Below are 23,574 nucleotides of genomic sequence, written 5' to 3'. Positions count from 1 at the left end.
CCCTCTCCCAGATCACTCATACGGAATCATGGCCTAATAGCATCCCATTACCATAATTGCCAACACAACTAGTGTTCCGTGTCTCAGTGCTTCTGAGCCGAGAGAGAGAGAGAGTGTGTTTCAATAGCCAAATGAAGGCCTCTCCTGATGCGCTTTCTGGCGTTTGCATGCATGAAGAAGGGCCGTTTGTTTTGTGAAGACCCCGTGAGGACCTTCGCTCTTCACAGCACTTCATATTCCACTGATGAGTGAACGGCAGCCTCTGCCGCAGAATTCAGAATCACACTCCCATTACTTTTCAATTAATCCTTAATTAAAATATATCATGCTTCCGAACCTGCAAATCTCTCTTAATATGCAAATGCAGAGCATTCGAGAATATTAACATATCATTAAATGATGCTGCACATTTATGTCTTATGACAAACAAGGCCGGGATGCAGTAAGGTGGTTGATCGAATTGTTTCAGAATAGCCATACTGCATTGTGCATTGAATGCACATTAACTGTATGTTTGGAATACCTGTGACAAAACATGCACAGCACGCGTCACACAATACTGTCCCACAGTGCATTGCACATTATTTGCATTGTGACAAATGAACCCAATTACAATATCAGTCATATCAGCCATGCTTTTATCAGTTTGTTGACTCTAGGTCTGCAAGTTGCAACTAATGATTAGTTTGATAATCGATTAATCAGACAATTATTAATATTATTTAATATTAATATTAAACATAAAACTTTTATAAATAATGGATTAAAATGTGTATTTTATGTTGCATAGTGTTGTCTCCAAAACAATGTGCAATTTATGTGTGTATATATTAGTGGTTTTATTTATTTATTTATTTTTTTCAGAATCTTGGGGGGTGAGGTTTTTTCACAAAAATATAAAGCATCAGACCCATTTTCAACAATAATAATCAAATGTTTTTTGAATCTCTTATATCTATGATTAATCGATTAGTAAAAAGGCATCATTTTAATTAAAAATAGTCATATAAATTGAATTATATAATAAATTCCCAAATAATTCCTAAAATTAAAATTAAAAATATAAATATAGAAGCTAATTCAACATATTAACAAATAATGTTGACATTTGAAATTTACAAATATTAAAATAAATTTGACTGTTCTTTTGATTTTTCTGTCATGTTAAATATTTTCAACACTGATAATAATAAGAAATGTTTCTGATTATTAATTTAAATTAATCATAATTTAATATAATATAATATAATACATTATTTACAATACATTTTTCCACATCCTGCCCAATGCTGTCCTCCAGACACTGATTAATTTGAAAGGAATGAAAACATCTCATCTATGCAGGCTATGTGCAGCGATGAAACATGATGCACAAAAAAAGTGGTCAAATGTAAAATGATTGTTCGTCTGAAAGTAGAACTTAAATCACTGAATTAAAAATGAATGTTAAATCATTTAAATATACTCTGCTTCACATATTACTTTTGAAAATAATTCAGTATACAGTATTCTGCTCTGTATTCAGCATGTAGTAAGGATTCTGTGCAGAATATAACCTGAGTCTTCATTAGCAGACAGGAATCTCTCTAGACCTCTAAGCTCCGCCCACAACGTCCCTGAACACACACACACACACACACTCCCAAAGGAGACACACAGCTCTGATGAATTGATTGACACCATTTTCCATCTGCCAGTGCTGTCAGAGAAAGTGAGAAAGAGATACAGGGGCCATTTCTGCTTGATTTCTACAGGGACACATACACACACGCATGAACAAAACACACACCACACCCATCTACCTGCATCAAAACACTGAAATCATCATTATAATATCAATGCAAGGTGTTTTATTAAGCTCTATCCTTACAGAATGTCCTGTGATTGAGGAAATCTGAATGGAAAAACACAGTTGTTCTTCTGGACATCTTGAACTAGATGGTTTGCAGGTCTGGCTTGATGGCTTTAGGCATTTTAGACCATCTAAACCAGCAAACCACCTTAAGCTGTTTATTTCAACAGAGAAACAGAACTGAATCGTCTAATAGATGGGAAAGAAGCCTTCATCACCGAACAACTCAATAACACGTCCACATCCGTCACGCTTCCTTCATGACAACTAAATCAGCACAATTAGCAGGCCATGCTAAACGCTAACTATTCCATCAAAAACAGACAAATGACCTAAATCACAATCTCTCATTTTATCATGAACGCTGAAAATCGTTCAAAAATCCAGAATGTGATCTTTAAATACATTGTTTTTGACATTTATGATATTAGGATTCATTTGAGAAGCCAATTTTATTGTGAATGATGAGTCTCAATCTGCTCTTTGGCTCAAAAGTACGCACACTAGATTTCTAGTGCCCATGTTTACCATGTTTCAACAACAAACAAGAAGCAATTCCGTAAAATTAAGCAAAAATTCATTAACGATTATATATTTCGGACTCCTACAATTGTAGCTATGGCAATAGCAAGACAAAGAATTTGGCATTTTTACTTACCATATTTTTCTGTAAAATAAATTGTGAATTGTATCGTTGAGGGGATAAGTCACATTTTATTATTACACTCAGAAATAAATGTAAAATGCCTATAAATGAAGCAAAAATACACTATAAATATGTATTGTTGTTCTCCTTGCTCCATAACAAATCTTTTCAATTTAATGGTATTCAGAACACAACAGAAATGAAAAACATAACTATAAAAAATACATTTGAGTGTCATTCATTATAAATCACATTTATTATAAATGCCAAGCCTAAATGAAACAAACTACCCAAAAAAAAAAAAATTGGTGTAGAAACAATTTTCACTAGTAAAGGTCACTAATAATAACACAGAATTGGCAATTAATAAATTGAGATTTTGAAGTAGGAAGACTAAAATAGTATTTTCTTGTAAAATACACTCCAATAATCTGTTTTATTTTTTAAAAATTCATATATATGTTATTATAATATGTTAATTTCCTTCACAGAATGAAAGGTGATTTGAGACTCTGCTAGTGGTCCAATTAAATACATTTGTGAGTTTGAGAAAGTGATATAATTTCTAAAACTTTCCAGTGTCAAATATGTCCATACAGTAGTTGACGCAACACCCTATCTAGGGGACGAGAGAGCGGAATGAGACGCAGCCGAACAGCTAATCCAGTCCAGCACAGCACACATTAACAATATCTCAATGTGATTCCCTCAGTAAGCGTCTCTAAATCTGTCTCAGCCAGGAACTCATTAATTTTGTGCCACAATCAACATCTTCAGCCCACTATACGACCATCAGCTTGACTCATTCCTCGAACACCACCACAATTTCCAGCCTAGCAACCACACGCTGTTGATTATTGACCACAATGTTGAAGCCACAATGACTGCTCGCCCACCCACCCACACACACACGCTCTTTTCTCCAGCAGTTTTAATTTGACACCCTGAGCCGGGGTAACGAGGTGAGGAGAGAGGAGCCGCAGTGGAATTCATTAGCCGCGCCACTGCAGGGTCCTCTCTCCCGGCGTTAATGACATCGGAGGCTGGAGAAAAAACGAGACAGCCCAGACACAGGATGAAATAAACATGAGCGCTGTCAGCACTGAAGCTTCGGGCTAAAGGGATGGCGAGCGCCGGGTCTGAAGACCTCAAGACCCCGAAAGATCACACCAGATGCCTCCGGGACCCTCGGCGTGATTCTGAGCCGCATGTTATTACGGCCTGATGAAAGCAAGAAGGGCTGCGGATGGAAACGCAGGGATGGGCGGCATGACTTGCTGTAGCGGTTATACTGCGGTAAACTAGTGTTTGCACGGCTCTCAGTGGGCAGGACAACTTTTGGCTATTTACGACAGACTGATGGATAAACACGCAGAAATGAGAAAATGCAGAGACGTGCGACATACAAGTCCAGAAAGAAGCAGCTGTCGAGAAAGCTGGCTACTTGAATGTGGCTCATCCAATCAGAATTCACATTATAGCGATTTTACCACAGTGCAATGCAAAACAATGCAATTTTATATAATAAAACACCAGAGTTATCGTTAACTAAAACCGAAACCATATTTCATAAAAAAAAAAACTAAACATTTTTATTTCCTGAAACAAATATATATATATATATATATATATATATATATATATATATATATATATATATATATATATATATATATATATATAAAAAAATTATTTCAGCTATCTGACAAAGCAACATTTGCATACGGTTTAACTGTTGTTTATAAATGTTTATACTGCATTTATTAACCTTTGTCGATATTAGTTAATAAAATGTTCATGTTAGTTCGCAGTGCATTAACTACATTAACAGATACAGGTTTTGATTTTAATAATGTATAAGTAAATGTTGAACTTAGCATTAACTAAGATTAATAAATGCTGTATACGTATTGTTCATGTTAACTAATGCTAACAAATGAAACCTTATTGTAAAACGTTACTGAAAAGATGAACAAAATTACTAAAACAGAAAATATAAATACAATATTAACAAAAACTATATTAGTGATACTAAAGTAACATTATAAAAAGGCACAAATATTCAATAAATAGTTACAATATTAAATCACTGAAAAAGAACATTTTACCAAGCAATAATACATAATATTATACACACATTATGCATATGTATAGCAAAAGATGTACTTTCCCATTTATATATTAATGTTTAAAATTTAATTGATTATTCATTCATCATTTTCTTTAAAAAAAAATACTATTTTGTGATATATACCATGAGTGTGAGATAAAACCTAATCATAGCATGGTGTAAGATTATGGTAATACTGCTCAACCCTGAGTGACACCACATTTAAGACAAGAAAAATCCATCACTGGCAGCAACAACATCTACATCCACATCTGCAATTAAATAATTAACGTGAAAGCAGTGCTCGGACCCCGCTGTTAATGTGCCCGCTGGAATATATTAAACACACAGCCATCTTTGTCAGCTTCACTACAGATCAATTGAAATGCCAGGGAAGGAACATGGATGCAGGAAATGGAAATGTGTGTGTTGGCTGCGCTGCGATCTCCATGCGGCTCTGCATTAGTCATTTGGCTCCCGCCGGCTCATGTCACCTCAGCGAGGAAGCGTGTCAGATTCTGCCAGTCTGAACAGCGGGAGAGTCAAGACCCCAAATACCCAGAAAGTGGCAAGTTAAACTTCTGTTAGACGCTTCTCTTCGGTTTACATGGATGAAGAAATTAATTCAAAAAAGTTGTATTTCTGATGAGCGCGTCCAGAGGCGATCGCTGATTTTGGGAGAATATCTTGAGATTTCTGTGGAATCACAATAAAAAGTGTGTTTCACCTGAAAAAAAAAAAAAACAGGAGCGTCTGTGATGTTGTTCATTCAAAGATCACTGCGATACAGCTCATGTTAAAGCTGGCATTAAATGAAAATTCCCCCCATTTGAAAATTTCAAATGTTGACTACTGTAGTTTTCCATCAAAAATATTTCATAAATGAACACGCAATAATGTATAGAGCTGCTCTGATTCTGCACAAATTCACTTTTTGTATATTTTTTTTGGGCTTGTCCTGGAATTTCTCCTCTGCTTTTGCCCTGTCAAGACATTGGATGGAAGCAGATCGTCTCTGCTGCGTCTGCAGTCGACTGTCAACAAGACAACATCCTTCAAACCCTCAATCTGACTGCGGTGACGCGACAGAGCGCTAAGCTGCCTGACACACCTTGTGAGGGTCGGCAGAGGAGATGACCTCTCCTTCCCAACCTCTCATGCTCAGGAACCGTCTTGACAGTCATCTGTGCTAAAACAGACTTGACGGATGTGTACAGTAGACACCTGTCTTTCTTCGTCGAGATGACGTGGGCCGTTTGCATGCTGACAGATTTAACAGAGAGTCAGAGAGCGCCTACACCAGATCAAACAAATCCCCAACAGCACCGGCGCTGACATTTAGAAGAATATCTCCAACCGTCTCTTTCACATTCCTAATAAATCAAGCGCCGGCTCTTGATTTATTAGGCAAAAAGTCATATTGGCAAAAAGTCACCTCTAGGTGTAGGTCAGGCAATTGAGTGCGTGTTTGGCTTGGCTGCTCCGAAGACTCGACGTGTTTTAAAAGGAATTTCACATTCGCCGAGCCCTTCCAATGCAATTAAAAAAAAATCTCCCGCCCGTACATCGAAGGAGTAACATATGGAAGAGTGAAGAGACGGCAGCACGAGTCTCTTTATCCGACCACACCACAGAAAGTGACAAATTGGCCTAGTTTTGGATTTAATTAATCACAGCGGCCTGACAGCTACCTGAGCCGGGCTGCTTCATTAGCGCAACACTACCAGTGTGTTTGGGGAGTTTGTGATAGAAGACGATTCCGTTCATTAACTCGACCGGTTTAGCAGATCAGAATAAACACACTCCAATATGACATCTTAAGAATGTTTTGCATTCAAGAAGATCAAGTGAATTTACTAATTATGAAAACCAAGGTAACTGGGGCTTTTACACTTACAGTGCTTTCTGGAAAATTACTGGTAAATTCCTGTTTACAGTTCATGTGCAAACAGACTTTTTGAGAAATACCAGAAAATAATTTGTGTGTTCCACTGAATCATTTATTCTGTGTAAACATGAGCTAGATGGACATTTTTGACAGATATCTCTTTGCTTTTTCTGCATCTCGCTCATGAGTGTTGCACTTTTAAAATGCGTCTAAAGAACTTTTTCTATTAATCAGCACTGCTATTGGATACGATTTCGTGACGTCTCACATTTTTAAAAGCATAAGCATGTTCTGTGCAGTTTTTTAATTATTATAATTCATTTAAAATTATTTTAAAGTTATTTTGTATATTTGTTGTCGTTTTTGTGTGTTTTAAAATATTTATATATAGTTTTTCGTAATATTTATTTCCATTTTAGGTTATTTTAAATAAGTGTTTTATTTTATTTCAGTTAATTTCAAGCAACGTTTTTTTTATGGTTTTAGTTCTAGCTAACTATAATAACCCTGATCCCTCAGAAGTAGGAAAAGCGTTGTGGACAGATCATCCAGGAAGATGAATAACACTGGTATTTTAATGATAAAACTTGGAAAGCCGTTGCTAGTGTGAACAGCAGATATGATGGATTTATCAGAAAAGTCAATCCAGCAATTTTACAGTAATTTAACAAATGTATTGCATGAAAGCAACTAATGATTACATGTTTGAATTGATCAAATGACACAGTCCAAAGTGTCACGATCGTTATGCGATACATACTGCAAAGCATTTATGTACGCCAATCACACAAGATGGCCCATCCTTTTTAGCCAATCAGAAATGACTTTCCGTGTTGAGGGCGTCAATTAAAAGCAAAAAGGCTAATATTGATCAGAGTAAGTTTTAATTGTAAATGTACAAATACTTTTTTATACACACAAATGTGCATCAAAACTTAATTTCCCATATTCTCTGCGGCAGCAAAAAAAAATAAAGCTAAATAAAGCATCAATTACTCACCTAATGCACATACTTTGCTCTTCATTTTGTTGCACTAGCACTAAAAATAGTCCTAGTCTATGCTGAGAAATAAAAAGAAGACTGAAATCACTTAAATGCATGTCGCAATTACAAATTCTAAACCATTTCTATGCAATGCGCCAAAATTTGCATGAAAAATGTGAATATAAATCAGTCTTTCCTCTAGAAACATGTTTTAAATCATCAACTGGTCCAGCTGTGCTACAAGCCTTGCCATCAAAACATTTAAAGCTTTAGTCTCAAACAAAACAACATCACTGTGATGTCTAAAGAACTTCAGAATCAATTAATCGTCTTATTAAATTCTTAAAATGCCAAATATCCATGCACGAATGTAAAAAATGGTATATTGTACAATTGTATTCCTTACCCATGCTATTTTTGTTCTTATACTTGCTATCCAGCACACAACGAATGTGCAGGTTTAGCTTCAATTAAACCTTCTTCTCTTCATGTTTCTGACCAGAGATCACAGACATTCAGAGAGACTTTTTCCCACTTGATGCTCTTTCGGTTTCACCCGTCTGTTGCAAATCCAGCAGCGGAGGTCCAATCAAAACAATGAGACATGTCAGTGGACAAGAATAACAGTGAAACGTGTCAGAGCTGATTAATAAAAGTACCGTCAGCACGGCGCTCCTCAACACCTACTTAAGGACGGCTGTAATTCACGTCCTATCAAAGGGAATGTGACTTCTTAAGAACATCATTGAGATTCTGTCGCCGGTGGATGGTGGGACGCTGAGTGACGGTTTGAGGGACTGAAGGACAGCTGGACAGGCTCCAGCACACCACAGCAGCGCAGGATGATTGACATCTCGTTTTTATTGGCGGCATCCCATGAAAAGGCAGGTTCAGGGTTCATCCCCGCCCACCTGGACAGACGTACTCAGAGAGGCGTCATGAAGCATGTAGATAAAGAGACTCTGAATCCATCATCTGAGATCCAGAAGATAAATCAGACCAGACTGACGTGTTAAATAAGTCACGATTTAGATGCGATGCATGTGATAGTTCACCTAAAAATGTGAATTCGCTGTCATCGTTAATTCACTCTCACGTCGTTCCAAATCTGCATGACTTTCTTCCATGATACAAAAAAGTAGACCTTATACATTTGATATTAAATATCAGCTTTGAAATGAATATGATCATTATATACTACCAGTCAAAAGTTTGGAATCTTTGAAGTCTTTTTAATGTAAAAAAAAAAAAAGGATTTTGCTCACCAAGGCTGCATTCATTTGACAATTAAATATTTTTACAATTGAAAATAACAGTTTTCGATATTAATGTGTTTTAAAATGTAATTTATTCCTGTGATCAAACCTGCATTTTCAGCATCATTATTCCAGTCGTCAGTATCACACAATCCTTCAGAAATCATTCTAATATGATGATGACTGGCAATGTATATGAATACATATTTTTAATTATTTAAAAATGTAAAAATCAAAATGATATTATTTTCCATGCATGAACAAGAACAGGAGCTTTCAAGTGTCAAAAATGGATGCCAAACCAAAAATATTTCAAGTCAAACAACAGGTTTAGGCTATGTGAAAAACACTCAACTCTGTCTTGTGCCCTTGGCACAAGAACTAACATGTCCGATCTGTGAACGAATCATTCTTCTAAGTCAAATCTTTTCAATGTAAAAGTTGATCCAGTTCACAAATTCAGTCTAAATGATTAATTCACTTATCTGTTTCATGAGTAACTTACTTATCCAATGATGTGGTCGCAACAGTTCACCAGAAAGAAGATTATCAGAGCAAAATGATAATTACACCAAGTTAATGACCTCAGAATAGAGGATATAGTCATAGAGATTCATTTTAATGAGATTTCATGGTCATTCTGAACATGCATTGTACTTGCATGGAAAAAAGCTAATTGCACAACCCTTTGTGAAGAAAAAAGTAAAACAAATTGGAACGACTTGGTTTGGCCTGCATTCATAACTGTATGATCATCCCACAACAGCTGTAGTGATTGAGACATGCATATACACCACATTTACAATCACTATGGGAGTTTCGTAGGGAAAAAGCAAAATACCATTGTGCACAGCCTGTTCACAGATCATCATGCATACTGTGTGCAATAATAGACATTTTCATTATGACAAAGCTCCAATCTGATTGGATGGCTTTGGCTAATTGCCATGAACCAAGGTGCACAGTTTTATCAACCCACCAGCAAACAAAGTCATGTTTACAAGTTCCCAAACTGCTACAATGATGGCTTATGAGGAAAAAATTGTTGCCTGGCCAATGCATTGCAAGCATCCTCTCTCACTGTGCATGCCTAATGTGCGTTTTTGCATTTTACTGTGGCAGTAACAAACCTCAAAAGAGGCAATAAACTGCAAAGTGGCTGTTGACAATTGGCATAAAATCTGGCTAAACGACATTCAGTCCAAAAGTGTTGAAATTGCTGACAAAAAATGTGAATTAATGGAGGTCTTTAAAATGCTCTACCTTTGACTCTGAGAAGACATTAAAAAGATGGCGTGGGAAAATGGCTCCAAATAAGCAGCATTAAAATAGATGCGAGCGCACAAATAGCTGCACCACAGCTTGTGCTGACAGACCTGAAAATGAAAAAGAATGTTGCCATGTAAAATTTCCTACACGCTGTTAATATTTTATGAGCGCTCGTTTTGACACCAGGCTGTATATTCCTAATTTGTGTTGCTGGCTGGCTGGAAACACAAATGGGTTGTGAATAGAAAAGAAGAGGGGGGAAAAAACGAGGCGAGGTGGGTTTGGAGCAAAGGAGAGATGGATAACGAGAGGAAAGGAGAGAAGAGGCGACTGAGAGTGGCAGAAAATGGACTGCACAGGCGCAACAGGGGAGATTTCGTAGTCGGTGTGCTACACAAAACATCTGAAATGGCCCATTTAACTGCTCCGTATTACGTCGCTCTCGACGGCTTCATTTTTATACTCCGTGATGGCGGAAGATGGATGGAGAGCATGAGATGAGCGTTTTATCAAGGTTACGTTAACCTCCAGCCTTTATCTTGCAGGAGATGAAGTTGGAGGTGATCTACTACACCACAAGAAGTAAACAGGAGAAAACCCATCAGCGGTCTGATGAATTCAGTCAGAGCATGAGCAGATAACAACAATGCTGACTGGCATTTTCATTAAGAGTACTGTATGGTACTCCTACAAATGCAACTGCTCTACTAAGAATCCTGCAGATGAGCAATAGCATGTGTTGTAGGTTACAGCAACTTTCATTTCTAGAGCTGCTCTCATAGTTGGTTTGACTGCTGGGTTTGATCGTCTCAGACAGCATATCCTGTATATTGACCACCAAACTCAATTCAAATTCAAAACCAAATTCAATTTATCAAATTTATCAAAAAAGGAAATTAAACCATATGTGTTACACATTGTGAATGGCATCTCCCCTCTGCAAGTTAGTCTAGATTGCTTTCGCACCAACTGTGGACCATATAAAAAGTTCACAACAACCAAGCAACTTCTGACATCGAACTGAACTCTCTGACAACTACTGACTCTAGTGTGAATGCGCCTTCAGAGTGGGCACTTTTAAATGGGACGTTTTTGATGATGCCCAAAAATCTGGCTTGAATTTACATTTGGCGAGTGAAATCAGTCATAAAGCGGGATTTTGTTTGAGCTGAATCTGGCGGTGTTGGATGCGGGAAATGAAGCATGACGGAGCAGAGAAGAGCAGTGTGTCTGCTAGCGCTCATCTCAATCCACATGACTCACGTCTGGGTTCTGGGCCACCAGTCAGAAAATGCCAAAGAAAGAAAGAAAGAGAAAATACTCGGCACACAACACAACCAAACCGACTTGGATTACTCTTAAAAGAAAACTCTAGCACATCCTGTACCCTAAAAAGCATTTTGAAGGAGTTTTTCGAAAGGAAAAAAGACACATCGCACACCTGCTGATCAAAGGCTGTAGTTTCATATAACACAATGCAGCCTTTCCTTAGCTGACCACTCGAATGACAAGCACTTGTTTCATCTTCCACATCCCTGACAGCACAGAGGTTGCATGGCTTCTCAAGTGCTGATCTAGCTAGAAAAAGGTGACGCCTTCTTCCAAAAACCACTTGGATTTAACTGAGCATAACTCTAAAGCACTTTACAGCAGATCTGGTAGAAAACAGCTCATGGTGATGCACATGAGACGGGTTATGGACCACAGAATGTCGACTTCAAGCATGCAGTTCTGCTGGAAACGCTGCAGCCGGTTCTCGCGTGTGCAGGAGGAACTTCAGTCTTCCGGAGCCCGCGATGGCACTTGCGTCTGTGCTGGGAAAGCAGCCAAAACCGCCGCTCTCTGCTTCTCCCAAACATTTGTTTCCTTTCAGGGGGCACAAGGCTCCACATGCTTCCTTAAAAAAACATTTCCGTGCCACGAGCACTGCGTCGAGGGGACTGTTTTAAGATGCTAAAAGAGACACATGAGAGTAGAGTGCTAATTGGTGTAAGTGTCCTTAGATTTAATATATGTGCAAGCCATCAAAAAAGATTTTTTACTCCATAATATCAAATTTCAGTGTCTAAAAATCTAAAACAATAATGAAATTTGCATAAACGAGGCAAATATTGATGGTTTTTATGAGACGCGTCTACAGGAGTGACAGAACTGTGGGAAGCGGTATTTTAAAGACACATTTTTCGCTGGACACAATGGGAAGACTGGCAGACATAACGACAGACAGTGGCTTATTACTGCCATATATTAACATGTCTAATTATGAACGATTTGCATAGCCAGGCTATTCATACAGAAGGAGAGAGAGCGAAATGTGGCGTTTCTCCAGTCTCTGAGGGGAAGCACACAGGAACAATCATTTCTGTATCGATTTATAACATCACCACTGAATCATACACATCAGTTCAACCTGGCAACAAAATATGGGTCACGATGGTTTGCTAGACTTCCAACAAACCAATGAGTCAATTAGTGAGGTCAACTACATTATATACACACTACTTTTCAAAAGCTTTGGGTCGGTAAGATTTTTTACTGTTTTTAAAAGAAGTCTCTTCTGCTCACAAAGGCTGCATTTATTTAATTAGAAATACAGTAAAAACTGTAAAAATGTGAAATATTACAATTTAAAATAGCTATTTCCTATTTTAATATATTTTATTCCTGTGATGCACAGCTGTATTTTCAGCATCATTTTTCAGCATCATTACTCCAGTCTTCAGTGTACCTAAAGGTACAAGAAATTATTATATGGAAACATATACATTGCCCACTGCTCCGGGTGTGTGTTCACGGTGTGTGTGTGTTCACTGCTGTGTGTGTGCACGATGGATGGGTTTAATGCAGAGCACGAATTCTGAGTATGGGTCACCATACTTGGCCGTATGTCACTTCACTTCACTTATATGTAAACAAAGTTTCAACTTGATAAAATGCTTCAAACGTCCTTCATGAAAAATGCTGCATTTACACTTGGGTTCTTAGAGACCCCAGATATAAAACATGATTGCAGTGAATTTTCTCATGCTAACATTCTCTGATTAAGGTATGCAATCATGCAGTGCTGTCAAACGATTAATTACATCCAAAATAAACTTTTTGTTTTGCATAATATATGTGCGTGTTCTGTGTATATTTATTATATATATATATATATAAATACACACACATACAGTATATATTTTGAAAATATTTACATGCATTTACATATCCATATAATTTATATTATAATAAATACATTTAATATATAAAAATAACTTTTTCTGAAATATATACGTGCATGTGTGTGTATTTATATATACATAAATATACACAATACACACATATATATTATGTAAGCAAAAACTTTTATTTTGGATGCGATTAATCATTTGACAGCACTACTATCATGGTTATCACAAAAATATGAAGCAGCACAACTGTTTTCAACATTGTTAATAATCAGAAATGTTTCTTGAGCAGTATATTAGAGAATGATTTCTGAAGGATCGTGTGACACTGAAGACTGGAGTAATGATGCTGAAAATACAACTTTGATCACAGGAATTACATTTTAACATATTCACGTAGAAAACAGCTATTTTAAACTGTAAAAATATTTCAGAATGTAACTATTTTTGATCAAATAAATGCAACCTTAGTGAGCAGAAGAGACTTGAAAACATCTTACCGACCCGAAACATTTGAATTCCAAGCGTATCACAAAAGCACATGCACACACGCTTTCAAGAGACTGATGCAGCGTTTCACCTAGTTAGCTATCAGATGCAAATAAAAACGTAAATCTATCACGTCTCTAATGTGACGTGCTGGAGAGAGGTGCGGATGTAGAGAGCGGGTGATGTATGAACACGCTGGATGAGAGGTGAAAAGCGTGGCGGGGGGGTCGGATCCCTGCATCCTGAGAGCCCAGGGCAAATGTGGGATAAATGTTGATTAGTGTTGATTTTGTCCAAGGAACACCCGGCAACTGACAGTGGGACTAAACTGCAGCGAAAGGCATCCATTAATCTTGCTCTAGTTTAAGTAGTGTATATTAATTTGTGTCATTTCCAGTACGTGGAGAGAGGCCTCTAGTCTCCATCTCTCTGTGAGCCGGTGACGGCGAGGGGGGAGGAAACCAGATTCCCAACCGCGCATTAAAGACAGACGACTCCTCCGGGGTTGGTATGGCAACGGCGCTCACGAGAAGCACTTCACGTTCACTTTAATGCGCATTACAAATTTTCAGATTTGATTAAAGTCATAACATATCAAGAAAGTCTCCACCTACCAGCTTTACGACGAGCGACACAAAGCAAACGGCCAGATAAAATCGCCACAGCATCTCTTCCTAATGCACTGAGCGCCATCTCGTCTAATGCGCCGCTCATTCATATCTCTGTGAGCAGAGCCCATTCGAACACAAGATACAATCTATTGACAAAAGAACAGATTCTGAGGCAGTTTATGAGGCGCTTTCAGTTTGTGAGGTTTCATTACCCTGGTGAATCTGACATTTTATAATGGTTTTGTCTCTGTAAGGCACAAAAACACTAGGGCTGGCCAATATATCAAATATTAGGAATCAGGCCTGCCGCTAATCAATAAAATTGATGGTAATAAACTATGAATTTGCTATTTAGAGGCTCTTTAAGATTAGTTTCAAATAAAATGAAAGAAGTCTCTTCCGCTCACCAAGGCTGCATTTATTTGATCAAAAATATTGAAATATTTTACAATAACTGTTTACTATGTGAATAAATTTTATTCCTGTGATTTTCAGCATCATTACTCCGGTCAGAAATCATTCTAATATGTTGATTTGCTGCTCAACAAACTTTTCTGATTATTATCAATGTTGTGCTGCTGAATATTTTATTTTTCAGGATTCTTTGATGAATAGAAAGTTCAACAGAACCGCGTTTATTCAAATCTTTTGTAACATTATAAATCTTCACTGTCTCTTTTAATCAATTTAAATAAAAAAAATAGAATTTTGATAAATTTTTAAATGTTATTAGGAATGAATATAGAAAGAGATTTAATGTTTTAATGATTTTGGTTTCCTTTACAGTTCTTCAAAGAAATGATTTCAGATGAAAATAATTCAGTCTAATATTTCTTAAAGTATTCTATTCATTAATACTCTCTGAACCAGATCTCAACTTCCAATTACGCAAACACTTGCAATGCAATTTTTTACTTATTTATCGCACATTTATTTCCTAAAGACACCATCATTAGACAAATTTTGCAACTTATACCTATGAGAATGTTAAAAGATGTTTTAATAGTGTCTCATTTTAACGTCAGTAGTGAAACAGTATCAGAGTTGGTAAGTCTGAGTCATTTCCATGAACCAGTTCTCTTCAGTTAATTACATGAAAAAAAAAAATCAAGGTATAATTTCTCTAATGCCTGTATAGACAGACAGACAGATGTATAAACACTCCAACGTCATCTTCCTCGAGCAGCTCAATCAACGGCACCCCAAACTCGTCGTCGTGGTTAATTACCAAATAGCATCACAGTTAAATTCCAGCTATTAAGCTTCTTAATATGATTAACACATCTCAATTAGGCCACTGACAATTTGCATAATTCATAAGGTAATGTGATTGTGCTCCAGTGTATACTCAGAGAAAACGATGACAGATCTCTCCGTAACTGCTGTTGCATGCTCTCCTAATCTCATTTCTGCAAAAGCCTGCCGGAGCCATTCCAAAAAACACCACGCCGGCCGTGCGAGCGCTGCCAGTCGGCACGTGTGCGTGCGCCTCTATTATGTGCTGGATTAGGCTTTAGCATTTCCGCTTGAAGGATGATGAGCCGGTCCAACAGATGTGATTCTCATATCCTGCTCGTTGGTGCTCCGCAGAGATGCTGCATCAGCATGTTTAAAAAAAAACACACAGAGAATGAAAGACAAAGCAGCACTTATTAGCACTGAGACCAGACCGGCCGTGTGTCAGTGACGGCCCTGCGCACGCAAAGCAAATGATTTCAGGCAGCTGTGCTGGAGAATATGAACTGCTTTGTTTGTTTTCACCTGATCGGATGCACCAATCGGCTGAATGCTACGTACTTGTGTGTTATTCAACAGGAGTGAATGTGGAGTCGAGGCCTATGGCTCTGATCTGGAAAAGCAATGCTAAATGCCAATAATAAATAGCAGATAAAATTTTTGCATGCAAAATAAACTTGTAATAGAAAGCAGAAAACAATTGCAATTTTAATATCAAAAGGAATTTGAAAAAAGCATTGTATTTTTGGATTGCACGTTGCAATTTGGCGACTTTAGAAGGTAACATTCAGCACAAACAGAAAATGTTCATACTATGTAATAAGGTAGTATGCTTTACTGAGTACAGCCAATTTGCATATTTTAAGATACTTGAAAACAATTCTATTTATGAAGCAGCTTAATACACAGAATTCCACCAAAACTGGGTGTTTTTAATATCACCGTAACAGACGCCCTCTTGAATCCATTTTGTGACATCAAGCATGTCATTGTTAACGCCACACACTCTTAAATCGTCTGTCTGCTGGTTTGAAACCGAGCTGCCGTAGATGATTTATTCCGTCTGTAATGAGCTATAGAAGTGTATACTGTGTGCACTGGTGTGTTCAGCCTAAGAAGCCGTAAGGAGTCGAGCTTCCCACAGGACCCAGAGAACTGAACGCGCTCGCAGTAATCATATCTCTGGCTCGTTTCAACGCTGTCAAATATTCCCGCCCTGCCCTCTGCTCACCTCATTCTCACCCATCAAAATATAACATTACATCACCCGAACCCCCAGGCGCTAAACCTTACACCGTTTAAACACATGCCACAAGAAAACTAGCCTTTTGTTGAGGTTTGCACAGAGAGAAAACACTCCAAGTCAAGATTTGTGAGGTTTGACAGATGTTTAGAAGATTGAGATCTATAATCATCATCATATGCTTACAGATGGTTGCAATAAAAAAAACATTGCACAGTGTTAAAACCAATAACTAAATGAGCTCTTCATTTTTATGTTTCAGTTTTTACACAGCCAGTAGAAAGCTTTGCAAAGACAAAATAAAAGAGAGCTAGTTTATTATGGAATTTTTTTAAACTACAACATTGTATCAAAACCAATAACTAAATGAGCTTCTCATTTCAATAAAGAAAACCTCATTTATTACAGAAATCTTAAAATTAAAAATAATGTAGACAACAACATCATACAGTGTTAAAACCAATTTCTTTATTTGTTTTTTAAAAGCATTTTTACTGATTATAATGATAATACAATATTAAATCTAATCTAATATTTAATAATACTACCTAGCTATTAGCTCTTAAGAAATGAATGCATTGCTTTATAAACATATGAATAAAAAAATAAAAATAAAATGATAAACCATATATTATAAATAAATTTTATATTATTATACATTTTAAAATAAAATTAAACTAAATACCTAAGCAAGGTGTCTAAAGTTAATGACTATTTGTACTGTACGCAATATAAAATATCAGTTTGAGACACTTAAAAGCACTTCAAATCTAAATTACAATTTCAGTTCTTTTTTTGGTTTGACTTATAAAGAAAACTATTTTCTACAGTCAATGTGAAAAGCAATGCACTCATAAAAACAAAGCTGGAAAAATGTGTTTGCAAAGAAAAGAAAAATTCATTCAGAATGGAATAAACAAAAAACAACACCAAACAAGCCACCGAGTGCATAAACAGCTTCCATTAGGGCTTCATTTGGAGCTTTCTGAACTTAACGACTATTTGAATGCGACGTAAAATCTCTGACAGGTGCTCAAACCCTCGTACTCCTCAACGGCAGAGCGATGCTACGGTGTCTTTGTCAACGCTGGAGGTTCAAGGTGGTGTCACAGAACAAACTCTGACATTCAGCAATTAGATGCCTTGACATCGTTCTGAAGTTCCAAGAGATCCAAGAATTCCGCTTCCATAGAGACGAGTCTCCATGTGTCAGAAACACTGAGACGAAACCAAAGAGGGGAAAGAAAAAAAAAAAAGACGTATTTGCACGGCTCCTTTCAAGTGCTGGCTGGGTTATTTCACCGTGAAGAATAATGAAACGAGAGTTTGCGTGGTATCGGGTCCGTGTGAGCCAACTGATCTGGCTGGAATTGTTTGAGAGTGTATTTTTGGAAAGCCATTTGGTGCCAGATCCTTTCCAACACGATTCTGTGCTGCACGCTTCAAAGATCACAGACGCTCAGACAAGACACTGCCATTGTTTCATGAGCGTGTAAACAAGTGCATTGCTCTATTTCTGTTCAGAACATGATTTGAAACACTTCACTAATTACATATAAAAATGCATTTTAAAAGTGCATGCATGTGGTGCATCTAAAAAAACAAAATGCTAAAAATGCAACTAAAGCCATTCAATCTGTGCGCAAGAAGTAAAAAAGCAAAAATGGCACAACTGTATTTTCGTACTCTTTTGCTGTTTGATGGAAAAACATTGCTTTAACAATAGCGCAGCCATAAGAGACCATGCATTACAGCGATTTTACCATGGTAGAGTCAAGATAATGCACAACCTTACTGCTTTCATAAAGATTATAAAACACAGCAATGTTTAATATTAGCAATCCTCATATAAATTAGCATCTGCATTAATATAAAATGTATGGTTTGTGTTCATCATTTAACAGTGATTCTGAACAACGCGTCTGAACTACATACAAAGATGACAATGTGAACATGCACAAAGACTATAAAATCCACCTAGAAGCAAACACACACATTCACTCACAGAGTCTTCGCACAGACACATTCCTCAGACAAGATAGAAAATATGAGTGGAATGAAAGCGAGCAGAGAAGAGCGCCATGAAAATATGGCGGTGTCTCAGACGTTTGGACTAAAATTAAGTGTTCCTTCCTCCTTCTGCGCGCAGAAGAACACTCCGGCTGTTTAGATTTCCCTCTGCGTCCGCCGTTCCCTTATATCCCAGTAAAAACACAGCAGGGTCAAAAGGTCGGGTCGTGGCCCAGGGCCGAGTCCTCCCCTGCAGGTGTCAATTGGCACACTGGAAGGAACTGTAAAAACACACTATAGACTCACTGAGAGGACTGGATGTGAGCTTGAGCTTTAACGAAATGCCATTTTCAACTGTCAAACTATACGAGATACTTTCTACTTGACCAAACCCAATCAGATCTTTTGCCGCTTTCAATGTCATATTGTTGCGTAAAGAGTGTTACAAAAAAACGTTGGAATTTTTTAAATGCAAACAAATGGATAAATTATTTATTGTGTTTAAAACGTTAAATATTTACACGTTTAAGATTCACAGGCGTGACATGGAGAAACTAAGCATCTAGCTATAATCGTTAACTTTTTTAATTTGTTTGATAAAAAAAATATTAATACATTAAAACCACCGAATTCAGCAAATCTCATTTGAACATGCATTTTAAAATTATGCACTGTCCATTGAAATGAAAATATAAAGTTTGTTTGTTTTGAACAGAAATAAAGACAAAATGCAAAATAAAAGAAATGAGATTCATTTGGTGAGTAAATAATGCTTAAGAGTAACTGAGCTGACATTATCAATTAATATAATTACTATCATAGAATATATGATATAATAAAGAGTATGCAATTGCTAAAAAGTTTTAGCTAATATAGAAATAAATATATGCTTTAATTTGACAAAGCATTTGCAAACATTTAAGGCAATTATATTTCATTACAATTTTAGTAAAAGTTGATCTGTAAGTCTGCAGAAAGATTTCTTTTCAGCAATAACTCTCAGCAAACTAGCTTTACAGTCCTCCGCTGTGCTAAACATCACTCCTGTGCACTTTTGCCAAAGAACCAACATCTCCACAGATGTCAAACAGAATAAACACTTTTCATGAGCTATTTTGATTGCCGCATGATTTCAAAACAAATAAAGTTAACAACCGTACAACTCAGAACGTCTGCGGATTTGCCTCTCAAACCACCGTATGACTGAAGAACACAGTGAAATGACAGCATACCTTCGAAATCCAACGCAGAAGTGTTTGAATCCTTCTATAATCCCTAAAAAGAGCTTTCCTGAATATGACAAACATCCATGGATGTGTTGAAGGCCGCAGAAGTGAGGCGGAAACTTTCTTGCAAACAAACCTCAACGATCTTAAAACTCACGCCATGTCATTTCGACCCAAAGCTCAAGGTCCTGTCATATTTTCACAGAAAAGGGGCAAAGAGGAGCAAAGCAGTCTGGGATACGTCCACGTCGCTCCGCGCTCGAACTCTGCGTGAACTCGCAAAAGAAAAACAAACAGAATAAGAAACGGCAGGGAGTAAAACTCCACGCATAACTGTGTCACTCCCCTCTCGGACGCATAGCAGGCCGCAGAAACCCCCCGCTCTGCTCGCGCCTCCAACTCAATGAAAACATCATTGCCAACCATCACAGCGGCGGAGACACAGACAGAATAAACAGAGATGAGAACCACCCACGGCCTCACAGCTGGAACAGAGCAGTCAGAGAGATAATGATAAAGAAATCTGCTTTATCCTTCATCTAGTCCTTTTTATTTCATGCACTAATGACTGTGAAACACGCTGGAACCATTTCCACATCAAACCGCAGAGCGATAGCATCTCAGTATCTCCCAGCACAAATCCATCGTAGTTCCTACTCTCTCGGCTCGAGAGAAAAACACACGAGTGGCTCTGAGCAGCTCAGCTCTCCACACACCAGACCACAAACGTCACATTCGCCCCTCTTCTCGGCATCTACGACATTTTTAATCATTGCAATGGCTCCACGAAATGAAACAAGGTTTCCCTCCAAAAATGCACAAACACAATCTTCATTCATCGCTTTAGCCAAATGCAACTAAATCAACATTTCAACTTAGCGATTTAGGGCAGCTTGTAATTTAATCCTGCTCTTTCCTAACCAGAACGTATAGCTGTGTTTTTGCACAAAAAACAAGCCCGGTACAGTGCAAGAGTAGTAAAGATGATTTACCAGTCAGAGGTCAAAGAAGCTGAACTTCTACAGACGTTTCTCTTCATTTCCTCACTACGATCGCCACAAACCCACATTTACCCACTGAAATCCATGCTCTAAAACATCCAAGGCGCAATACAGAAAAACAGCATGCCACTACAGCACAACACTGTGTTTCCAATTAGAAGATTTTTTATGAGAGGATTTACTTGACTAGATATGTCACAACATGTGCAAACCATTAAAAGACAACAATTTGCTTTCACAGCTTTGACCAGACACTGAAAAACAAATGCACTTGACGTCCAACGCATATCCAGTGTTTTTAAAAAATATGTGCTACTCGAACATGGGGTATTTTTTTTTTAAAGCAGAGCATGACTTGCCTGTTTTTTCTTTGATTTCACACAAGACGTTGAAGAGCGCTGGCTTCATTCTGTGGCAGTTGAGAGCATGTTTTCTGAAACACAACACAAGGCCGCGGTGAGCGTCTGAGCAGACGGATATTTCACCCCACTAGCCTGTTGCCTGAACGTACACTGATCGTGGTGAAAAGGAAAGCACATACTGACCTGTGCAAACTCATGCTAGTCTCTGTTTATCATATTTTGCATGCACACTGTTTGTATAACGTTAACAAATTTCCATTAGTAATTAGCACTAATAATACTCTAAAACACTTTTTAAATTAATCTTTTTAAAAAATGCATGTTTTTTATTGAATACACCCATATGCAAAAAAAGATTCATTAATGCATTCAAACATTTAGCAATAGTAATAGTTGTGGGCTGTGTGATTACTGTGATTATTTTACATTATAAAAAAAATCATAACATTGTACACTGCAGATAATTCTAAAATATACAGGGCGAAAAGCAGCATAAAATTATAAAATATAGTTGAGCTCATTGAATTAAAAACCTCCATTCTGAGCAATATTTGTCCTAAAGGGACACAGTCAGACGCGTGATGCGAGTCTCAGTGCTGTCTGTCAAATTCTATCGTGGCATCTGTTCATTTCTATTGACAAAAAATGAGCACTGCATGTCAGAAAAATACACTGATGTCTGTCACTACACACTACATGTGTTTGGACACACTGACAACAACGCTTGTGTTATCAGTCCATGTCTGGATGCCTACTTAGTCAATAACGCCTGATCTGCATGTAAATATTTGCTAATTACTAATTATTATAAAGATGTCAAACATCTAAACTATACTGCCTGAACTATATTTTTTCTGCTAAAATCCCTCAGTACTTACTGCAGTTATTGTTACTACAAAGCCACTTGATAAGTGTAAAGTGAATTAGATGCCAACTGACATAAAATAAACTAAATAAAAGCTTCTGAAACCGATCTTATTAATTGAACAAGAGTTTACAGTTGTAACAATAGCTGTAGTGGTGTGTGTTATTTATCACAATTTATACATTTTAAGGGCTGATGAAATTAAATCAGCTTAACTGAATATTTTTGGAAGTCTATCTTTAATTAGCTTATATATTACAGCATTGTTCAAGTAAACAAAAATATATTATATTTAAAAATAAATCAATATTTTTATGCATATAGTAATGTACAAACGTTTCATTGATATACACATTATTTTACATTTCTATATTTAAGCTATTAATATATATGTATATGTTTAATATATAAACTATGTATCATATAAATGTAGAGCACGGTATAAAATGTGCAAATGCAGTACTATTATATTTTTATTAATTTTCTGTGACGAGTTTATTTTTAAATGAATGAATTTAATGACTATTGCTTGGTAAAAGTGTATCTTATTTTCTACTCTAATCAATCAAGTGTCAATGGCATCTTGAAGATGAAAGTCAGCATGAATGTTCCAGATCTTCGGATGAGATGAGTGACAGCTCACCTGGCCTGCGCCTCGTCCAGACTCTGGTCAGTGATGGTCATGATCTGTTGTAAAATGTCTCCAATGTCCTGCTTCCTTCCGTCTCCGTCGGTGGCTCCGGTGTTGTCCGGTATGTGCTGAGACAGGCCCGGGTGTCCGCTCATCCCCACGGCCGCATGAGCGTGCATCAGGCGCGGCTGCTCATCCATGTCGGCCCGCTCCGGTCCTCCGGTCCTCTGTCCAGCTGCGGCGGAGATTCCTCTGGCAGTTTCTCTGTAAGCACAGTCCTCCTTAGCTCGCTCGCTCACTCACTCACTCACAGCTCGAGCCACTATCAGCCCTTTAACCACTAAACTCACCGGAGTGTGTGTGTGGAGCGTGGTGTGTGTGTTATTAATCAGGTCCCGCGTGAACGCAGCGCTTCATACACTCGCGCGTTATTTCACTGTTTCATTCCGCTGCTTTTGTTACATTGTAGCGCTCTCACAGCTCAGAGATTCTGCTATGCTTTGGCCCCGCCCACTCATCATGATTGGACGCCGTGACCGAATAGCTCCGCCTCTCCATGTCTCTCAGTGCACGTCAATCATTGCGCAGGGGAGATTCTTGCTCTTCATGTTTTTTGTTAATATCTCTGATAGCGCACATGTATTTAGAGAGAATGTCACGGGTTTCTGTGATAACAAATGTTTGGGGGTGTGATATCCTAATATTAAATTAATTTAATAATACG

The 23,574-nt window shown here is 37.5% G+C and overlaps 1 protein-coding gene across 4 annotated transcripts in view; it reads right to left on the bottom strand.

Annotated features, from left to right (window-relative positions):
- The window catches only part of LOC306845106 (pre-B-cell leukemia transcription factor 1-like), a 75,006-nt gene extending 51,662 nt beyond the window's left edge, over positions 1-23,344 (bottom strand). For 2 of the 4 annotated variants that reach the window (XM_079377689.1, XM_079377691.1), the window contains exons 1-2: positions 22,863-23,344; positions 21,352-21,425 (exon numbers count right to left, since the gene is read on the bottom strand). In XM_079377689.1, coding sequence (XP_079233815.1) covers positions 21,352-21,425; positions 22,863-23,050 — 262 coding nt within the window. In that variant the 5' untranslated portion in view covers positions 23,051-23,344. The remainder of the gene's footprint in view (positions 1-21,351; positions 21,426-22,862) is intronic. The other 2 variants (XM_079377690.1, XM_079377692.1) reach the window with 2 other exon arrangements.
- Positions 23,345-23,574: the final 230 nt, after the last annotated feature.

This window comes from Barbus barbus (assembly GCF_936440315.1).
Source record: "Barbus barbus genome assembly, chromosome: 25".
Lineage (NCBI taxonomy): Eukaryota > Metazoa > Chordata > Actinopteri > Cypriniformes > Cyprinidae > Barbus > Barbus barbus.
This window is presented reverse-complemented; position numbering and strand designations above follow the sequence as displayed.